The sequence below is a fragment of the Caloenas nicobarica genome, chromosome 27, assembly GCF_036013445.1.
Source record: "Caloenas nicobarica isolate bCalNic1 chromosome 27, bCalNic1.hap1, whole genome shotgun sequence".
Classification (NCBI taxonomy): Eukaryota; Metazoa; Chordata; class Aves; order Columbiformes; family Columbidae; genus Caloenas; species Caloenas nicobarica.
Window position 1 is genome coordinate 291239 of NC_088271.1, and position 15525 is coordinate 306763.

Consider the following 15525-nt stretch of genomic DNA (forward strand, 5'->3'; position numbering starts at 1 on the left):
GGTCTCCGTTTGGGCAGCTGAGCCCCAGGAATTCACCACCACCGTGTCTTCTCGGTCTCCCAGGGCACACATCTGCAGACACTCATTTAAACAGCTTAAGAGACCACTGAGTGTCTGGTCTTGTGCTGCTTCAACCAGAGCAGCAAGACAACCACCTCCAGCTCAGGTAGTGACTTCTTAATTGGAGACAGATCGGCAAGAGCAGCTCTGATTACCCAGAGACACGTGGAACAACAAGAAAATCATCTAGAGAAATAGTAGCAGACCAGAAAAATACATAACGCAAAACTACAGAAACCCCTTCTTTTGGGTCGCTGGAAGCAAATACAAATTTATTGCAAGAAACATTACAGTTTCAAGAAAAAAAAAAAAAACAACACATAAGATGACAGTACCTGATCCTCCAAACTGCGTGCTCGCTAGGGTCGTGGGTCTGTTTTTTCCATTAGCCACTGGCAGGGGAAACATCTACAAAAACAAGAAGATGAGAGAGAGGGGAAGAGAAAGGAGATTTCAGTATGTTAGTTTTACTGTGCTGCTGCAAAGGTGGTCAGATTGGGCAGGCAGGGGGAGGAAAGGGGGAAGAAAAGCACTTCATTGATGCAAAAAACTTTCCTTATGTCCCTGCTACAGAGATCAGCTGCAGGAGGGACAGGGAGGCAGCGCAGCTGTGCGCTGATATACACACATATTCCTCCTGCGCACAGAGCGTGCCTGGTTCCTTAAGTGCAACTGAAAACCATCCAAGCAGCATCATAGTTTGGATAAAACTCATGGTTTCTTCCCTAATTTCTTCACCAAGGCCCAGACTAGAAGGTGCCCGCAGAGAAAGGCTGGTTCCATTCATAAAACGACAGCACCCACCAAGACCACAGCACACAGAAAAGCTCATTTTATCCCTCAGCACCCGTAATGCTCCAGGTCTCACCCAGACGTGACCGACCAGAGCACAGGAAACCTCACAGTATCCCTCTCAAAGGTATTTTAACTCAGCATCAGAAAGATTAATGTGTTGTACAGCATCGGTCACTCTGGCAACTTGTTTACTGCTCCAGCTTTGGTATCACAACGGATCTTCTCCCCTCAAAAATACTGCACAGCTCGTGTGCTAACCTGTATAAATATTTTTAATATAAGTTCAGAGGGTTTCAGAAGCTGTTATTTAAAAATTTATATGCACCTGTGTGCGGCAGAAAACTAATTCTTCTCCACACAAATGGAGCTCCAGCCAATAAAACAACTGGTGGGAAAACGCTTAGTGAATTAACATTTTAATATCCTTTTACCACTCAACTCAAGACACTTTCACCACCGAGTCATTTGAATTTTTATTATTTTTAGCTTTGCAATGTCTGAGCAACTCAAAAGTTTAATGCTTTGAAGATTAAACAATGTAATGGCACAAGAGCTTACAGAAACGCAGCGTTTCATGCCCTGACATAGCTGCTGTCTGGTTGTGGTCAGAAACATTCCTTTGTACAAAACCGTCTGCCCGGCTTTGTTTTTACAAATGCTGGGGAGAGGAAAAAAAAAAAAAAAAAAAGAGGCAGTTAAATGTGGTAGAGATGCAAAGTGAGCAGTTAAGAAACCAACTGCCATTCAAAAAAAGAACACAAATTTGGGATCGTATATATGCATGCAGACACGCACGCCATGTATATATTATATATATACTTAAATAAAGGTGTAAAGAGCGTTTAAAGGTGCAGCCTGTGCGTGGACGACCACTCCAGCTAGCAGCCACCCGCCTTCCTATGGCTTTGTCCCCTATTATCACCCCGCACCCCCAGCCCCACGTGCAGCGTGGCAGTGGGAGACACTGCTGGGGGGACACCAGAGTCACTTTGTGGGGACCGGCAGCCCCCACCACCACATGCGCCTTCTCTCCTCGGGAAGTCGGGCTAGAAAACAAAAACAAGCCCTGCCGACAGCAAAGGTTTGCAGCCAACCTTCCTCTGCACCGCCACAGGTTTTTCCTGCCCCCACCCCGCCTTTGCAGGGCAGTGCTGTTTTCCTAGCAAAGACCTCCAAAAATTACTGAAAATGGATTTTACATGGCTGATCCCACCCAGCTTGTGCTCACTACTAAGGCAGGGAAGAAGATTAAGTGAAGTAGTTAAAAAACCCTTTTCCAAGTTCTGCCTATATGAGTTGGGGAGGGGGGAGATAGGATGCACGAACACAATGATACCAAGCAGCAGAAACCAACAAAAACAACAATAAAAAAAAGCACTGCTGGCTCTTTTTCACAAGCATTTCTGCTTATTAACTTGCTGATGCTGAAAAAAACCAAGGTTTGAGCAGTAAACGTGAGTGGAGAAAATGAACAGCCCTGTTCCATTGTGCAACGAGCGTGGTTTTGGTTTTTTTTTTTTACTTCTGCAAACAAGGGGTCCCCGCCTGCGCACTCGGCAATCCCCGCAGCCCCGCAGCCGGCCCGCTGGGGATGCCCTCCCCACCGCCCACCTGCTTCGAGAGATTATTTCGAGACTGATGCAACACCTTCCTGCTCGGATTTCGGAGCCACCGACCCCCTCCCACGCTGGGATGCTCAAGCAGGGCAAGACAAGAGGAACCCCGGCTTACCCCTCACCTCAGCGCAGCCTCCAAATGTATTTATCATTTGCCAACTCCAATAACTGTTTTAACTGTTTTGGGTTTGTTGTGGGTTTTTTTTTTTTTCCTTTTCTTCCCCCCCCCCCCCCCGCCCCGCTGTGGTATGTGGGTTGAAGCCGAGCGGGGATGCTGCCCCCAGGAGCCCCGGCTCAAGTCATACATGAAGTTGCCGGCTGGCTCGGCTGGCACAGGCAAAGTTAACCCACCCACTGCAAATTTCCTTTCTGCTTTCACATGCTGCTTTAAAAATAAACGGGGTGGGGGGACGGAGGAAATGAACCAAACCCCAGGCATCAAGGAGGGACCCGGGCACAAGCGTCTGAGGAGATGTAATTGGGTCATTACTTGGCCTTTGTTGGATTTGAATAATGTAGATTTAAACGGTTATGTAAAAATCTCCCATCCTAAGTCGCTAGGTTTGGTTTCTCGAGTCCTATTCTCCAGCCCCTCCGACAGCTGACAACTTCTGCGTAACCTCATAGCCCAATTTCCACCCCTCTCAAATAATTTATTCCTCTCCCTCTGTTTCTCCCAGGTTAAAAGATGCAAATCCAGTGCTTGGGAAGATCCAAACACCCACCCTCTTATAGCTCAGAGACCCCACAATTTCAACAGCAAACTCATAAGCAAGAAAGGGAATTTGCCAGACACAAGTAACAATACCAAGCAGCATTTCATTTATTGTGTACTTCTACCAGTGTTTCCCAATTAAATAGCTGTTTTCATTTCCTCCGCTCTTCCACCTCATGAACTCCAGCCTGAACCAACCTCAGGCCTGAACTCAAAACCTGAAATTTATTTTTCACCGTGGAAAGCATCCAGCTGCTAATTCGGGGAGAAGAGGGAATTCGGCTCAATAAACATTGCCAGCAGGATATTTCATACATGTTCATCTAAGACAGACCTTCTTGACTACAGCCCCAAATGTCCACGGCAGCGTAAAGTCAAATTTTACAACAGCTTCACTTTAAACAAAAGCGAGAGTTTTATCATGGAAACACAGGCTGTGCCTTGGCCAGGGCTGGGTTTCAGCATCCTCCAGCACCTCGGAGGGCAGGCGTTTGCTCCAGCCCTGCTCGCTGGGAAGGGTTTGGCTTTCACGCCTGGTTCGACGGCTGGAACGCAAGGAGAGCAGTCAGAGAAACGAGATGGCAGGTCCTGCGTGACTGCTCAGGCCCCTGCCCGCCCTGCAACGTCTCACCGAGCTGGAAACCCACCCTGACAACGAGCATCCCCGCAGCATATGGTTAATACTCTGCTAATAATCATGGTTGTTAACAGCATTTCGCTTCTGCCAGAGACCTGGGCTGGCACGCAGCCGCCTGCCTCTATCTCGCTCGGCAGGAACGCTCCGCGACACGGACAGACTCCAAAACCCGTTCGTGTGCTGCTCCGTCCCAGCTCTCCCCATGCCATGGGGCGTCCCTGCCCCCCGAGCACCCCAGCCCAGCCGGGATCCCTGCCCAAACCTTCCCACAATGCCGGGACAACCACAGCGAGTCCTCACAGCCGAGCATCTCCCGACAGCAGCTCCCGCGCCCGCCTGGCCACCACCGGCCAAAGGACAACGCACCAAAACCCAAGCCTAATAAACGGGCTAAGACAGCAACTCGGATCTAAAGGCAGGATGCTTTCTTGAAAGCTCTCCTCCAGATTTGTAAGCCCAGCCTGGATTACTGCCAGGGAGCAGTGGTGAAGGAAAGCTTACAAATTACCCGTACCTTGGGGCAATTATAAAAGGCAATTTGTTGGGAGGCAGAGGGAAGTGAGCGCCATGCACAGCCCAAAGCAGCGACCAGACCACGGAGCTGGGGGTTTGGCTCCGGCTCACTTTGATCAAAGTTACAGATTCCTTTGATTTTTCACCCTTATTGGCAAATTACATTGGCACAAAGCTTTGGGCGAGCACTTTGCAGCTCAACAACTTCCCAATCTATTTATTTATTGAAGAAGGCACAAGTCCTCCTTTTCAGGACCGTGAGCCCGACTTACAGCATCCCGCACAACCCTGCCACTTACTGACCCCACAAACTCACGTCTGACTATGCTGCGACCTTAAAATTCACTCACTGCACAGCAAAACACAGCAGAGAGCTGGACCACAGACTGCTGGGGTTTAACATATTTTCCCTAGAAAAAAAGGAATTAAAATACTGATCTGAAGTAAATGCTTGCAGCTGCTGTGAATCTCTCTAGTCCTCCCTCCCATCTACTCTCCTGGAGAGGATTAGCGGACCAGTGCTCCACTCCAGCTTATTGAAAGAAAAATATAAATATGCTTGAAAGAGCGAGGTTTGTGGTCAAAAACACTGCATCCCAGCGACACATGGAGAACAACCCATGGAAGAGCCTCTTCGACAGACTCACACCGTGCACAACAAGCTCGCAATGCCCAGGTCAAGACCATTTACTCGCTAGGAAGCTTTCTATTTGAGCTACTCGTCCTCCAAGAGAGGTGTTAATATTCCCTTTCTGCAAACTCAGGAGAAGGGTGTGCAGAGCTGAGGGTTTGTGAACCAGATTTGGCTCAAATCCAGGCTGCACCAAAGCCCATCGGCCAACTTATCCTGGAGGGAACGTCTTTGAACCGTTTGCTGGCAACTGACATTTGCAGGCCCTGATCTCACAAGCAGCCGCCCCTGGTGCCGCCGCTGAACGCACCAGCCTTATACGAACGAGTTCTGGGCATTCCCAGGTTTACACCAGTGTAAAAGCGTTGGAACCAAACCCAAATTCAACCATTAGGTGTAGATTAATCTCCAAGGACAGAAACATTATGCACAGAGGGAACAGGTCAGGACCCTTCCAGGGAATACAGCTCTGAGCATGCAAATGAGGATGGTTCGTTAAGTTTGAAAATAAGGTATTGGGTTTTTTTTTAAAAGCGCTAAACAGTGAGTGGGATTTTATTTTTTTCTAAGGGGGAGAAAAAGCGAAGTGGGAACCACTGCAGCCTTGGCCAGGGTGCAGATTACTGGTTACTGACCCAAAGTGTGGTTCAAAACCTGCAACTCTCCGGGGCAGGAGATGGGAAGCAAAGGACCTCATGACGGAGAGAGGGACAAATAACCATGCACCGCTCGCCAGCAAACCCTCAACATATTCCTGCTTTTAAATGCACATTGTCACTGCAACTGTAAAAATACAGCTCTGTTAATCTAACAGAACTGGCCTCCTAACAAAATCTTGACACTGGGAAAACTGGGCCTGCAGGAAAATTGCTCTTTGGGGGACTGAGAGACCCTCCCTCCAGCGCGGAGTCCTGCCGGGACAGCTACAAGCCCCAGCTGTATAAAAAGTTTTATTTTTCATTGCTAAACCTCAGTGCTCAGACGCAGAAAAGTGCCTGAGCCCCAACACTTCCCAGAGGTGTGACAGGTACCAGGACAGCGGGTGCCCTGAGCTCTGCCACCGCTTTTCCTCCTTTTATTCCCTTCTTAGAATCATAAAATGTCCTGAGTTGGAAGGGACCCACAAAGATTATCAAGTGCAACTTGTGTCCCTGCATAAAACAACCCCAAAATTCACACCATGTGTCTGAGGGCCATTTGTGACTTGCTGACATTCTTGGTGGTAGCAGTTTGACCTGTTCTGAATCAGCGTTTCTAAAAAGCTGTATGGACTTGAATCTCCAAGAGGCAAGAAAATCAGCCCTGCAGGGCCATGGGTTAGGTGACCCAAGACAGCACAGAGCCACACCAGTGACATTCGTGGTTATTCCTCCTCGTGGAGCTGGGTTTTTTCTATCTTTGCAGCACGTTTGCTTATCTAAAAAAGCAAGATGCACACTCTGAGTGCCATGAGGGTGCAGCACACGACAGAGGAACCCAACCAAGTTATTTTCTTCTGAACACAAGCTCTCCTCTCCACAAGTCATCTGCCAATGACAGCCAGCAACGGCGTGGCATGTCACCAACCTCGGCCAGCAGGACAGATGGACATGTCAGGTAATAACCCTCACCCTGCCATGACTAGAAGGGACTTCTTCCCCTCCTAGAGGGGGAACTCTCAGGTCTTGTTTCTTTGGAAATAAACAGCTCCTGAATGCAACGAAAGGTTTCCAGGCTACAGAAGAGAAGAGCGTGGGGGACACAAGTGTCCAATTCCTGCAAAAATAATGTGCTGGAGAGCTTGGACACATTTCAAACTGTGACAAAATAACCTGTGGCAGCAAAAGTTTAATAGTCTGGATCTGGGGAGAGGAAAAAAAAGCCTGATTAATCAGCTGCTGAAGTTACATCTTTGAATGTCTTCAGAAACAGCCACCTGGCCCAGCTCATGGTGAGTGTTTAAACAGAGAACACACGACTCCGTTACATTTCCCCAGAACTTCCCATCCGAAAAAAAAAAAAAAAAAACCAATCCACCTCTCTGTGCTCCCCGCAGGAAACAAAATACGTTTGAGTGGAAAGTGGGGTGGGGGGAGAGAGGCGGGGCAGAGGCTTTGCTTTAACTTGAAAATAAACAAGTTGCAGCACATGTGCACGCACACAAACACGGGCACATCTGAAACCCATCACGGCCAATTTCCAGGCTCACGTTTCCTCCCTCCTCTGGCTCCGAAACACCGCGCACAACCAAAGCCCCCAGGACTTTTGATCCCCACTCCCAGCCCGCGCTCGCTTACCATGCTGAAGTCCAGCAGGTCACTGAGCTCTTTGTCTGTCCCAACTGCGGCCATTCTCTGCTGCTGCTGATTCATACTCCCTCAGCCTCACCAGCCCTGCGGAAAACCAGGGGGAGGGGAAAAAGAGATATTTTAATGACTGCAGCAAACTACCCACCCCATTGATGAATATTTTAAAAAGACAGAGCAAGGGGCGAGAAAAGAAAAATCCTTTTTGCGGGTCTCCGGCATCCGAGTCCTCGACAGTCAGAGTCCTCACATTGCGCCTGGAGGCAGGAACAAGCACTCTATTGACCAGACACACTTGTATGTTAGTTTTTTGCTGCCAGTTCCACTAGTTCGGGCCAATTCTGTTCCTGCCGTGTGGCGAATGAAGAGAGAAAAAAAAAAGGGGGGGGGGGGGGGGAAAGAGTCAACTCATTTATCAAAGGGTTCAGGCAAGTTATCACTCAGGCACTTGTCTGGCTCGGCCCCTCTCCTTCCCCCACACTCGCTCCCTGCAGGAGGCTCTCTTGTCCTTGCTGAGTTTGTTTAAAAAAAAAAGAAAAAAAAAAGGGGGGGGGGAGTGCTGATCCTACACCTCTTTCCTTAGGGTTGCCGAGCACCTGCAGCTGCTTTTTGAGGGGCTGAGTTTGGGGATGCCCAGCCAGGCTGGACTCGGTGAGAACTGAACCTCTCTGCTCCCAAAAGGGACTGGAAAGAATTTTTTTTTAAATTGTTTTTGGAGGGTTTTGCAAAAATTAAGCCCTTCAGGCAACTTGGCAAGATAGGTAAATATTATTTTTCCTAATTTTACAGATTATTATTTTTAAGGGGAGATTGATCTTTTCGGCCAGCTCGCTATGATAGAAAAATATTTCTTTGGAAGGAAGAGAGGCCTGGGATGAGATAAAAGATGCCTTTTTTTTTTTTTAGGAACTCATTCATGGTTACAAAGGGCAGCTGGCCAATAAATTTAACTCATTAATCACAAGGTTAAAAAAAAAAGAATTAAAAAAACCAAGAAAACTCCATGCGATCCAAAGCGTTAGTAGGCTGTGCCAGCTCAGCCACCACATTTCAATGAAGTTTTTAAAAAAAAAAAGAAACAAACAAAAAAAACCCACCACACCAACAAAACGCTGAAATCAGCCCAGCATGTAAAAACCCTTCGCCACCACCAAAAAAAAAAAAAAAAAAAAACAACACACAGCCAGGGGATTTTTTTTTTTTCTCTTTTCCTTTTCTTTAAAATGCCTTTTCTAAGTGTCATCAATGCATCTGGTCAGTACTTTTAAAGCAGCTTTCCCAACCTCCCGCCCGGGTACCTTGACCGTGGGGGCTGGAGCGACACGCTCGCCCGTTACACCCCAAAGAACCCCCTGGTGAAAGAAGGGGGGCAGATCCCCCCCCTGAGCAGCCCCACCAAACCCCACATCCCGGAGAGAACCAAGATCGCGGACAACTCAAACAAAACACGCTCGCCACCCCAAACTCAACTCGGGTTTTTATTTTTAATCCCTCCCCCGCTCCCAACTCTCCTATTTTTAACTCCCAACCAGCCCCCTCGGGCACCCAGCGTCCTGCCCCGGCCCGGGACGGGCTTCACCCGCCCCGGGAGCACAAAGACCGAGGAAAACTTGACCCCGTCGGCAGCCGGGGCAGCCGGGCCGGGCCAACGCGCAGCAGATGTCCACCGCTCCCCCCGGCCCGCTCGGGTTTCCTCCGGCGGGCCCGGCGCTGGCGGCACCTTCTCACTTCGGACAAAGGCTCCGGCACCGCCGGGCCCCGGTTCCCGCAACTCCCGGGGCGGCGGCGGCAGCGCGGCTATTGCGGGGCACGCGTGGGGCCAGCCTGGCTGGACCGGGCTGAGCTAGGCCGGACCAGGCTGCCCTCCGCTGCAGGCAGGAGGGCGAAGGGGGTCCCTGCGCACCACCGGGTCCTCCGTGTCGTGGGGGGGGCACAGCGGACTGCCCTCCCTCAAAAGTAGAGCCCCCCCCACCCCGGGCTGGACACCACGGAACGAGGCCGAACAAACCCCCACCCGCGTCGGCTCCCCCAACTTTTGGAACAGCCGGAGCCGTGTGCCCTAAGCCGGGGAGAGGGACCCCGCCCGGGGCGCTGAAATTCGGGCCCCCAAACTTCGCAGCGGGACAGGGCACTGCCCCCCCCCACACGCACACTTCGAGGCGGCCCCGCACGCCTGGGGACCCCCCCAGCACGGCCCGTCCGCTGCCCGCCCCCCCTTCTCCCGGCCCCGGCAAACTTTGCAGGGGACAATAGAGCCGAGCCCGTCCCGGGGCAGCCCCGGCGCAGGGAGGCGGCGGCGCCTCAAGTCCCGCAGATTACGGGGCGCTGCGCCGGGACCTCCAGCGCCCGCAGCACCGAGGGGGGGTGGGGGACACGCGTATCTATTATTTTGTTTTATTATCATTTTTTACCTGTTCCGGGGCAGGCGCGCACTCCCCGTGCGTGCGCAGCGGAGGGGAAGCGCATGAAGGTCCGGCGGGCGCGGAGGGCCGGGGGCGGGCGGGCGGCGGCCGCGGCGCCCAGGGCCCGGCGGGCGGCGGCGGCGCCTATTGTTCTCGCGCCGCCGGCGGATACAATGTAGCGAAGCGGCGCGATCGCCCCGCACCGGGCGGCGCGTGCGCCCCGGCCCGCCCCGCCTCCCCACCCCCCCGCAGCCGCTCCGGGTCCTAACGCCGCCGCGGCCGCTCCGCCTCCCGCTGCTGCTGCGCCCGCCGGCCCCGCTGCCTCCGCATGGTCCCCCCGCGGCGGGGCGTAGACGCGGCGCCCCCCCCCCGCCCCACGCACACCCCCGCCTGCCCTCCTCATGCCCCGCCCCCTGCGTGGCAGGGCGCCTCCCCCCCCCGTATCCCTCCGCCGGCCGCACGGGTTCCGCACGCCCTGCTCCCCACGCACACCCCGCTACCGTCGGGAGGAAGCTGGGCAGAACCTGCTGCGGCGGAACGGGGCCCGACGGCAGCGCGGGGGCGGAGACGGGGAGGAGGCCCCTCCGGTTGGGGCACTATGTTTCATGGCGGAAGGGGAAGGGTCGTACGCGGCTCCGAGGGGCGGGGCAGGAGGGCCGTGACGACACGGGAGCTCCGGGAGATGGACTGATAAGACCGAGGGGCACCGTCCAACGGGAGGGCTCCGCTGCTCTGAGTGGCAGACGGCCAGGCCAACCAGAGTGCGCTTTGTCCCAGTCCCCGCCCACCGAGTGCGGGGGGCGGGGCGCGGCGGAGGCCGGAGGCGGTCTCTGTTTCTCGTCACCGCCCGCAGCTCCCTCCGCTTCGCCGACGGGGCACCCGACGGGCTCGGGCGGGCAGGGCCGCGCAAGCCGCGGGCTTGTACCGGGGCGGAGGTCCCGCTGCGGGGCTGGCGGAGCTCCGGGAGCAGCCGCCTCCCAGCTGGATGTCCCCTTGTTCCCCGCCGTGGGGTAGCTTCCTCCGGGGCAGCCCCATGCTTGGGGCGGGGGGGCCCACCGCCCCTCGGTGCTGGGGACATCGGGTCTCCCACCACAGGGCAGCCCTGAGTCACCTGGGCAGCGCTGCTGGCGACGACACCTGTCCGCGCTGTCCATGTTCCTGTCTGCCGGCAGCCTCAGCCCGTCTCCAGCAGCACAAGAGGGTGTTGCAATGTAAAGTCCGTGTTTTATATCCCCATCTATACATCTTTCTGCCCGTTACCCACCTGGTTTAGTTCCACAGCTGGCTGCCGGCACTTGGAAGGCCATCGGCGGGTGCTTCGTATCGAAGGTGCCGCGTGGTGAGCCCTGGCACCTCCTGCGACGTGCGGCCTGTCAGCCCGGTTCACCGCAGGCCAGCAAAGCCGCCGCTCAGCAGGAGCTGTCCCCGGCACCCAGGGAGCCGCGTCCCCATGAGCATCGCTGGCTTTGCAGCTGGAGTCCTGGGCCAGCTGGCACAGGGACCTTCGAGCCATTTGGCTTTTTTTTTTTTTAAGTGGAAAGAAATGCCTGCCTTTAAATGGAGTTAGTGACCAAAGTCATCTGTCATACAATCACAGAATAGTTTGGGTTGAAGGGCCCTCCCCAGCCCCCCAGTGCCCCCCTGCCATGGGCAGGGACATCTGCACCAGCTCAGGTTGCTCAGAGCCCCGTCCAGCCTGGCCTGGGATGTCTCCAGGGATGGTTCAGCCACCACCTCTCTGGGAACCTGGCCCAGGCTCTCACCACCCTCAGGGCCAACAGTTCCTTCCTCATGTCCAGCCTGAATCTCCCTCCTTTAGTTTAAAACCATCACCCCTTGTCCTATTGCAACAGGCCCTGTTAACCCCCCTGCATGTGCTCCACGCTCCCCCTGCTCCTGAAGGATGGGGCGCGCTGCCTTGTTGCTGTCGCTCTGTGAAATGAACCAATTTGTGTTTTTCTCCTGCACTTTTTCCATGCCCCTCGGGCTGTCACCCCGCAGCACCAGCTCCTCTCCCCCACTACGAGGCACAAGGCCAGCACCTCCCGCCAGCACTGCTCTCCTTCCTCTGCTCCCGCTCTGCTTTCCGCTCTCAGGGATGACAAGGAGAAGATGAAACATTTCCCTAACGCAATTATATTCTAATTTTGCATGAGTGGCCATAATTTCCCTGTCAACAATTGTAATTAAACCTCCAAGCCTGGCTATCCCATGCAAGGATGGAGGGCCATGGTGGGCAGGAATTGGCGTTAAACTTGCTGTCTTTCCCCAGGCACCCACAGCTAGGACAGCGGGAGATTTTCCTGCTCTGAGCTGTTTTGGTCATTGTTTGTTTCTGCATGCGTTGAAAATTGCATTTGCCTTTGGAGGCTATTCCTTCCTGGTTGCAGCATCGTGGCAAGGAGCATGTCCCCAGTCCTGCCCATGGGGAACTGAGGAGGTTTAAAACTCCTCCAGTGCCATTTTTTTCTTGAAGCTGAGAAGTTCCACCTTCCAGTTCATGGCGCAGCCCCCTCGGTTTCCTATTTCAGGCTATTTTGGTGAAGGGCAGTAGGAAGCAAAAAGGATGGGGAGATACACGAGGGATTCCACGGGGACGCCGTGCAGACACCTCCACCCGGGACACTGCGGGGCCTACGGTGACAGTGACATTCCCCGCCTGGAGCCTGCAGGCTCAGGAACACTCTTGATGTCCCCTGAGCACCTTGTGACGTGAGATACAACCCCAGCTCCTTGCTCCTGCGTAACAGCATAAAATGCAGCAGTGTTGCATGGGCAACACCTCAAGTTCTCCTTGTTTCCACCTCCTGAAACTTTGGGATGGGGAGAGCAGGTTTCACCATCTTCACAACTGCTAGTGCTAGTAACATACAGCTAGTTAATATGTAAATAGAGCTGAGATTGCATCGTAGTCCTACCACACCAAGAACTGTGGCTTAAATAATCTCCAGAAGCAGCAGTGCAGCTGGAGCAGGTGGCAGGGCAGTGGTGCCCTCGCCAGCCAGCACAGCGCCAGCTCTTGTGCTTCCCGCTCCAGGGATTTCCCTGCCTTAAAATTTTTCACAGAGAAAAAAACATCCCTTTATAGCCCTTGACTGCAGTCCAGGGGCTCCGGCCAGCTCCGAGCTCTGGCTGCAACAAACTCCCTGCCCTGGGTCTCGCTCCCCGCATGCAAAGTGAAGCCTCCCTGGCCGCGGTCGTGGCGCTCCTGGCGCAGCCGCCTCCTCGCCACTGAGGCCTGGGCAGGTTGTGACATACCATGAGACAGAAGTCAGCAGAGAGGCCATGAGCTCCGGCAGCCGGCAGAGCCACACACCATCTCCACGGGAAGACAAGCGGTTACTCTGGTTGGATCTTTCTGTTCGCCTGCGGACCCCATCTCTGTGCCTCAGTTTCCCCTCCATGTGATGACAGCAGGGCCAAACTCTGCTCATGTGAAACCCTTGGAGACCTTTGTAGGTGCTGCTGGGGATACGGCACTGATGTGTCAGCCCACAGCAGCATCCCTGGGCAGGGGAGCCCCAAACAAGCCCCGTGTCCAAAACCTCGCGACAGAAACCTGCCGGAACCCAGGGGGCTGCCCCATGTCCCAGCGTCATCCCTAGAGCTAAAAACCAGCCAAGATGTTCCATTTCTCACCAAGGAGATGCCAGACCCATCACCGTCTGCAGGGAACGGGCTGCTGGTGCAGAAGAGAAGGCTGAAACCTGAAGTGATGTGGATGGAGACTTGGGGCAGGCTGTGCTGCCTCTGAGCCCCCAGCCTGGCCTGTCACTGTCCCCATGTCACCTCCCAGTGGTTCGGGAGGGTCCAGGAAAGGTCATTCACCGGGAGGGTTTGGGAGGACTGGGCTGCTCCAGCCGAACTGTTGCGGCAATATCTGGGGGGGCTCCAGCCCCAGCGGGGTCTGCAGGAATAAATAAATAAAATAAACGATGAAAATGAATAAAAATTTAGGTCAGTGCTGGCAAGAAAACAGGCTTAAAAAAAAAGAAGATACTCGAGAAAAATCCCCATTTCCCTGGAATTTCCTTCCAGTGGAGCTATTTTCCCAGAGTGTGGTGTGATTCCCGGGGTTCAGCACAGTTTGCTAGGACCTGCCCCCCGTGTGGAACCCAGACTCTTGTACCCAACCAGGGACACTGTGTGACAGCCACCTGCACCACAGGGGACCTGAGGAGATGGATGGGCTGGGACCACCCAGCACGACCAGTGGCTGCATAAAGCCCTTGTGCAAAGCCCCTGTGCCCCCAAAAATCAGGGCAGCCCAAGGATGTCCCCTTGGCATTGGGGTGAGTATCTCCCACCCTCAGCCAAGGTCTGGGGGTGCCATCCTCCCCCCAGCTCCCCTTTTGGTCCAGTTTCAAGGAGGTAAAAAAACCCAGGAGGTGCGGAGCATCACTGGGCACTGTCACCTCAGAGGATGCTCCCACAGATGACAGTCCCAGAGCCACCGAGGCGTTGGCAAGCGTGTAGCCAGGCTGGGGCCACCTCCCCGGGGCAAGGGGGAAAGGGGGAGCTCGGGGCTTCGCGCTGGATCCCAGCAACTTTAAGGAGCAAGTTTGAGTTCATATTTGCATTTAGTCACAGTGTGAGTCAGACATTCCAGCCTCGGCTGCCGAAATGCCTCAGCTCTGACTTCTGATTTCCCACTGCAACCTTGGGGGTTTTTTTCTTTCCTTTTTTTTTTTTTTTTCCCTTTTTCTTTTTCCTCCCCCCACCCCGCGCCCCGCCCCTTGTCTTTCCCTTTCTCCTCTTTTTCTTCCCTCTCTTGCCTGTCCTCTCTGGCCAGTCCTGTTCAACGCTGGGCTGGGCTCCCGTGGGAGCACACTCGGCACTGCGCACGGATCAGCCACGATGCTCCGGGGCTGCCGAGGCAGAGCAACGGTCCTGGGCATCCCAGAGAGTTTTATTTTTCCCTGCAACACTGGGGAGGTGAGGGGAGGTTAAACCCTTCCAGATGGCCCAGCCATGGAGGGGGTTGAGCCAGGGACGCCCTCAAATCCCTCCAGCAATTGCAGGGGGACATAGGGGCATCAGGAGCCCCGCTGAAGCCACCAGCCAGACTTGTGCAGGTTTATTTGTCCTCAGCAAAGTGCCATTTCTTGATTTGCAATGTTTTTAATTAAAAAAGACTTGCAGCTCAGCCAGCCCCCCTCCTGTGCCCCCCCCAGCCACTGTCCTGCCAGCCCCGGGTGCCCCGAGCCGGGTCCAGTCGGGGACACCCAGACCCAGGGGCTGCCGGACCCCCGAGCCTGGGCTGGGGGCAGGAGACGTCCTGAGTATTTGGCTAGAAAGGCAGGTTTGTGTTTGGTTTCCTGGCTGATGGGTTCCACATGGCGTTGCATCACACACAGCTGTTACATCACTTTAGCCAGGAAATTTAAAACAAGTGGCCTTGGCTGGAAATGGAAGCTTAATTATTATTTATGGACAACAACAACAACAGGGAAAGGGGGAAAAAAAAGGCCTCAAACCTCTTTTTTGTCTTTTCTTTTTTTAAACCAGCTCACATCTCACATTACAGTGACTTTGTCCTCAGCTCCCTCCTAGCCCGCATGGCCCATGGGGACTGGCCTTGGTCACAGCCATGGGGGACATCTGTGGCAGTGACAGGTCCACTTCTCTGACCTATTTTCCTTCTTTTCTTCCAGCTGTGGAGACAGAAGTGATGCTGAGAGTGTGATCATCCTTCCTGCCTTCGCTTGGGGGCATCAGGGACCCTCTTCTTCCTCCCCCCTCTCTTTCAGGCACAGTGTGGAATAGGGACATCGGTGACACTGACCGCCCATTGCCAGCACCCCAGGGGTCCCTGTCACTGCCAGGCTCAGCTCCAGACCCCATTTGCAGGTGGGGAAACTGAGGCGGAGG

General features: G+C 54.1%; 1 protein-coding gene across 18 annotated transcripts in view; it reads right to left on the reverse strand.

Moving 5' to 3' along the window:
* The window catches only part of TCF3 (transcription factor 3), a 79508-nt gene extending 69249 nt beyond the window's left edge, over positions 1-10259 (reverse strand). For 17 of the 18 annotated variants that reach the window (XM_065652636.1, XM_065652651.1, XM_065652650.1 and 14 more), the window contains exons 1-3: positions 9664-9751; positions 7244-7339; positions 396-468 (exon numbers count right to left, since the gene is read on the reverse strand). In XM_065652636.1, the coding sequence (XP_065508708.1) occupies positions 396-468; positions 7244-7318 (148 nt within the window). In that variant the 5' untranslated portion in view covers positions 7319-7339; positions 9664-9751. Of the gene's footprint in view, positions 1-395; positions 469-7243; positions 7340-9663; positions 9752-10178 lie in introns of those variants that run through there. The other variant, XM_065652633.1, reaches the window with a different exon arrangement.
* Between the last annotated feature and the right edge of the window lie 5266 nt (positions 10260-15525).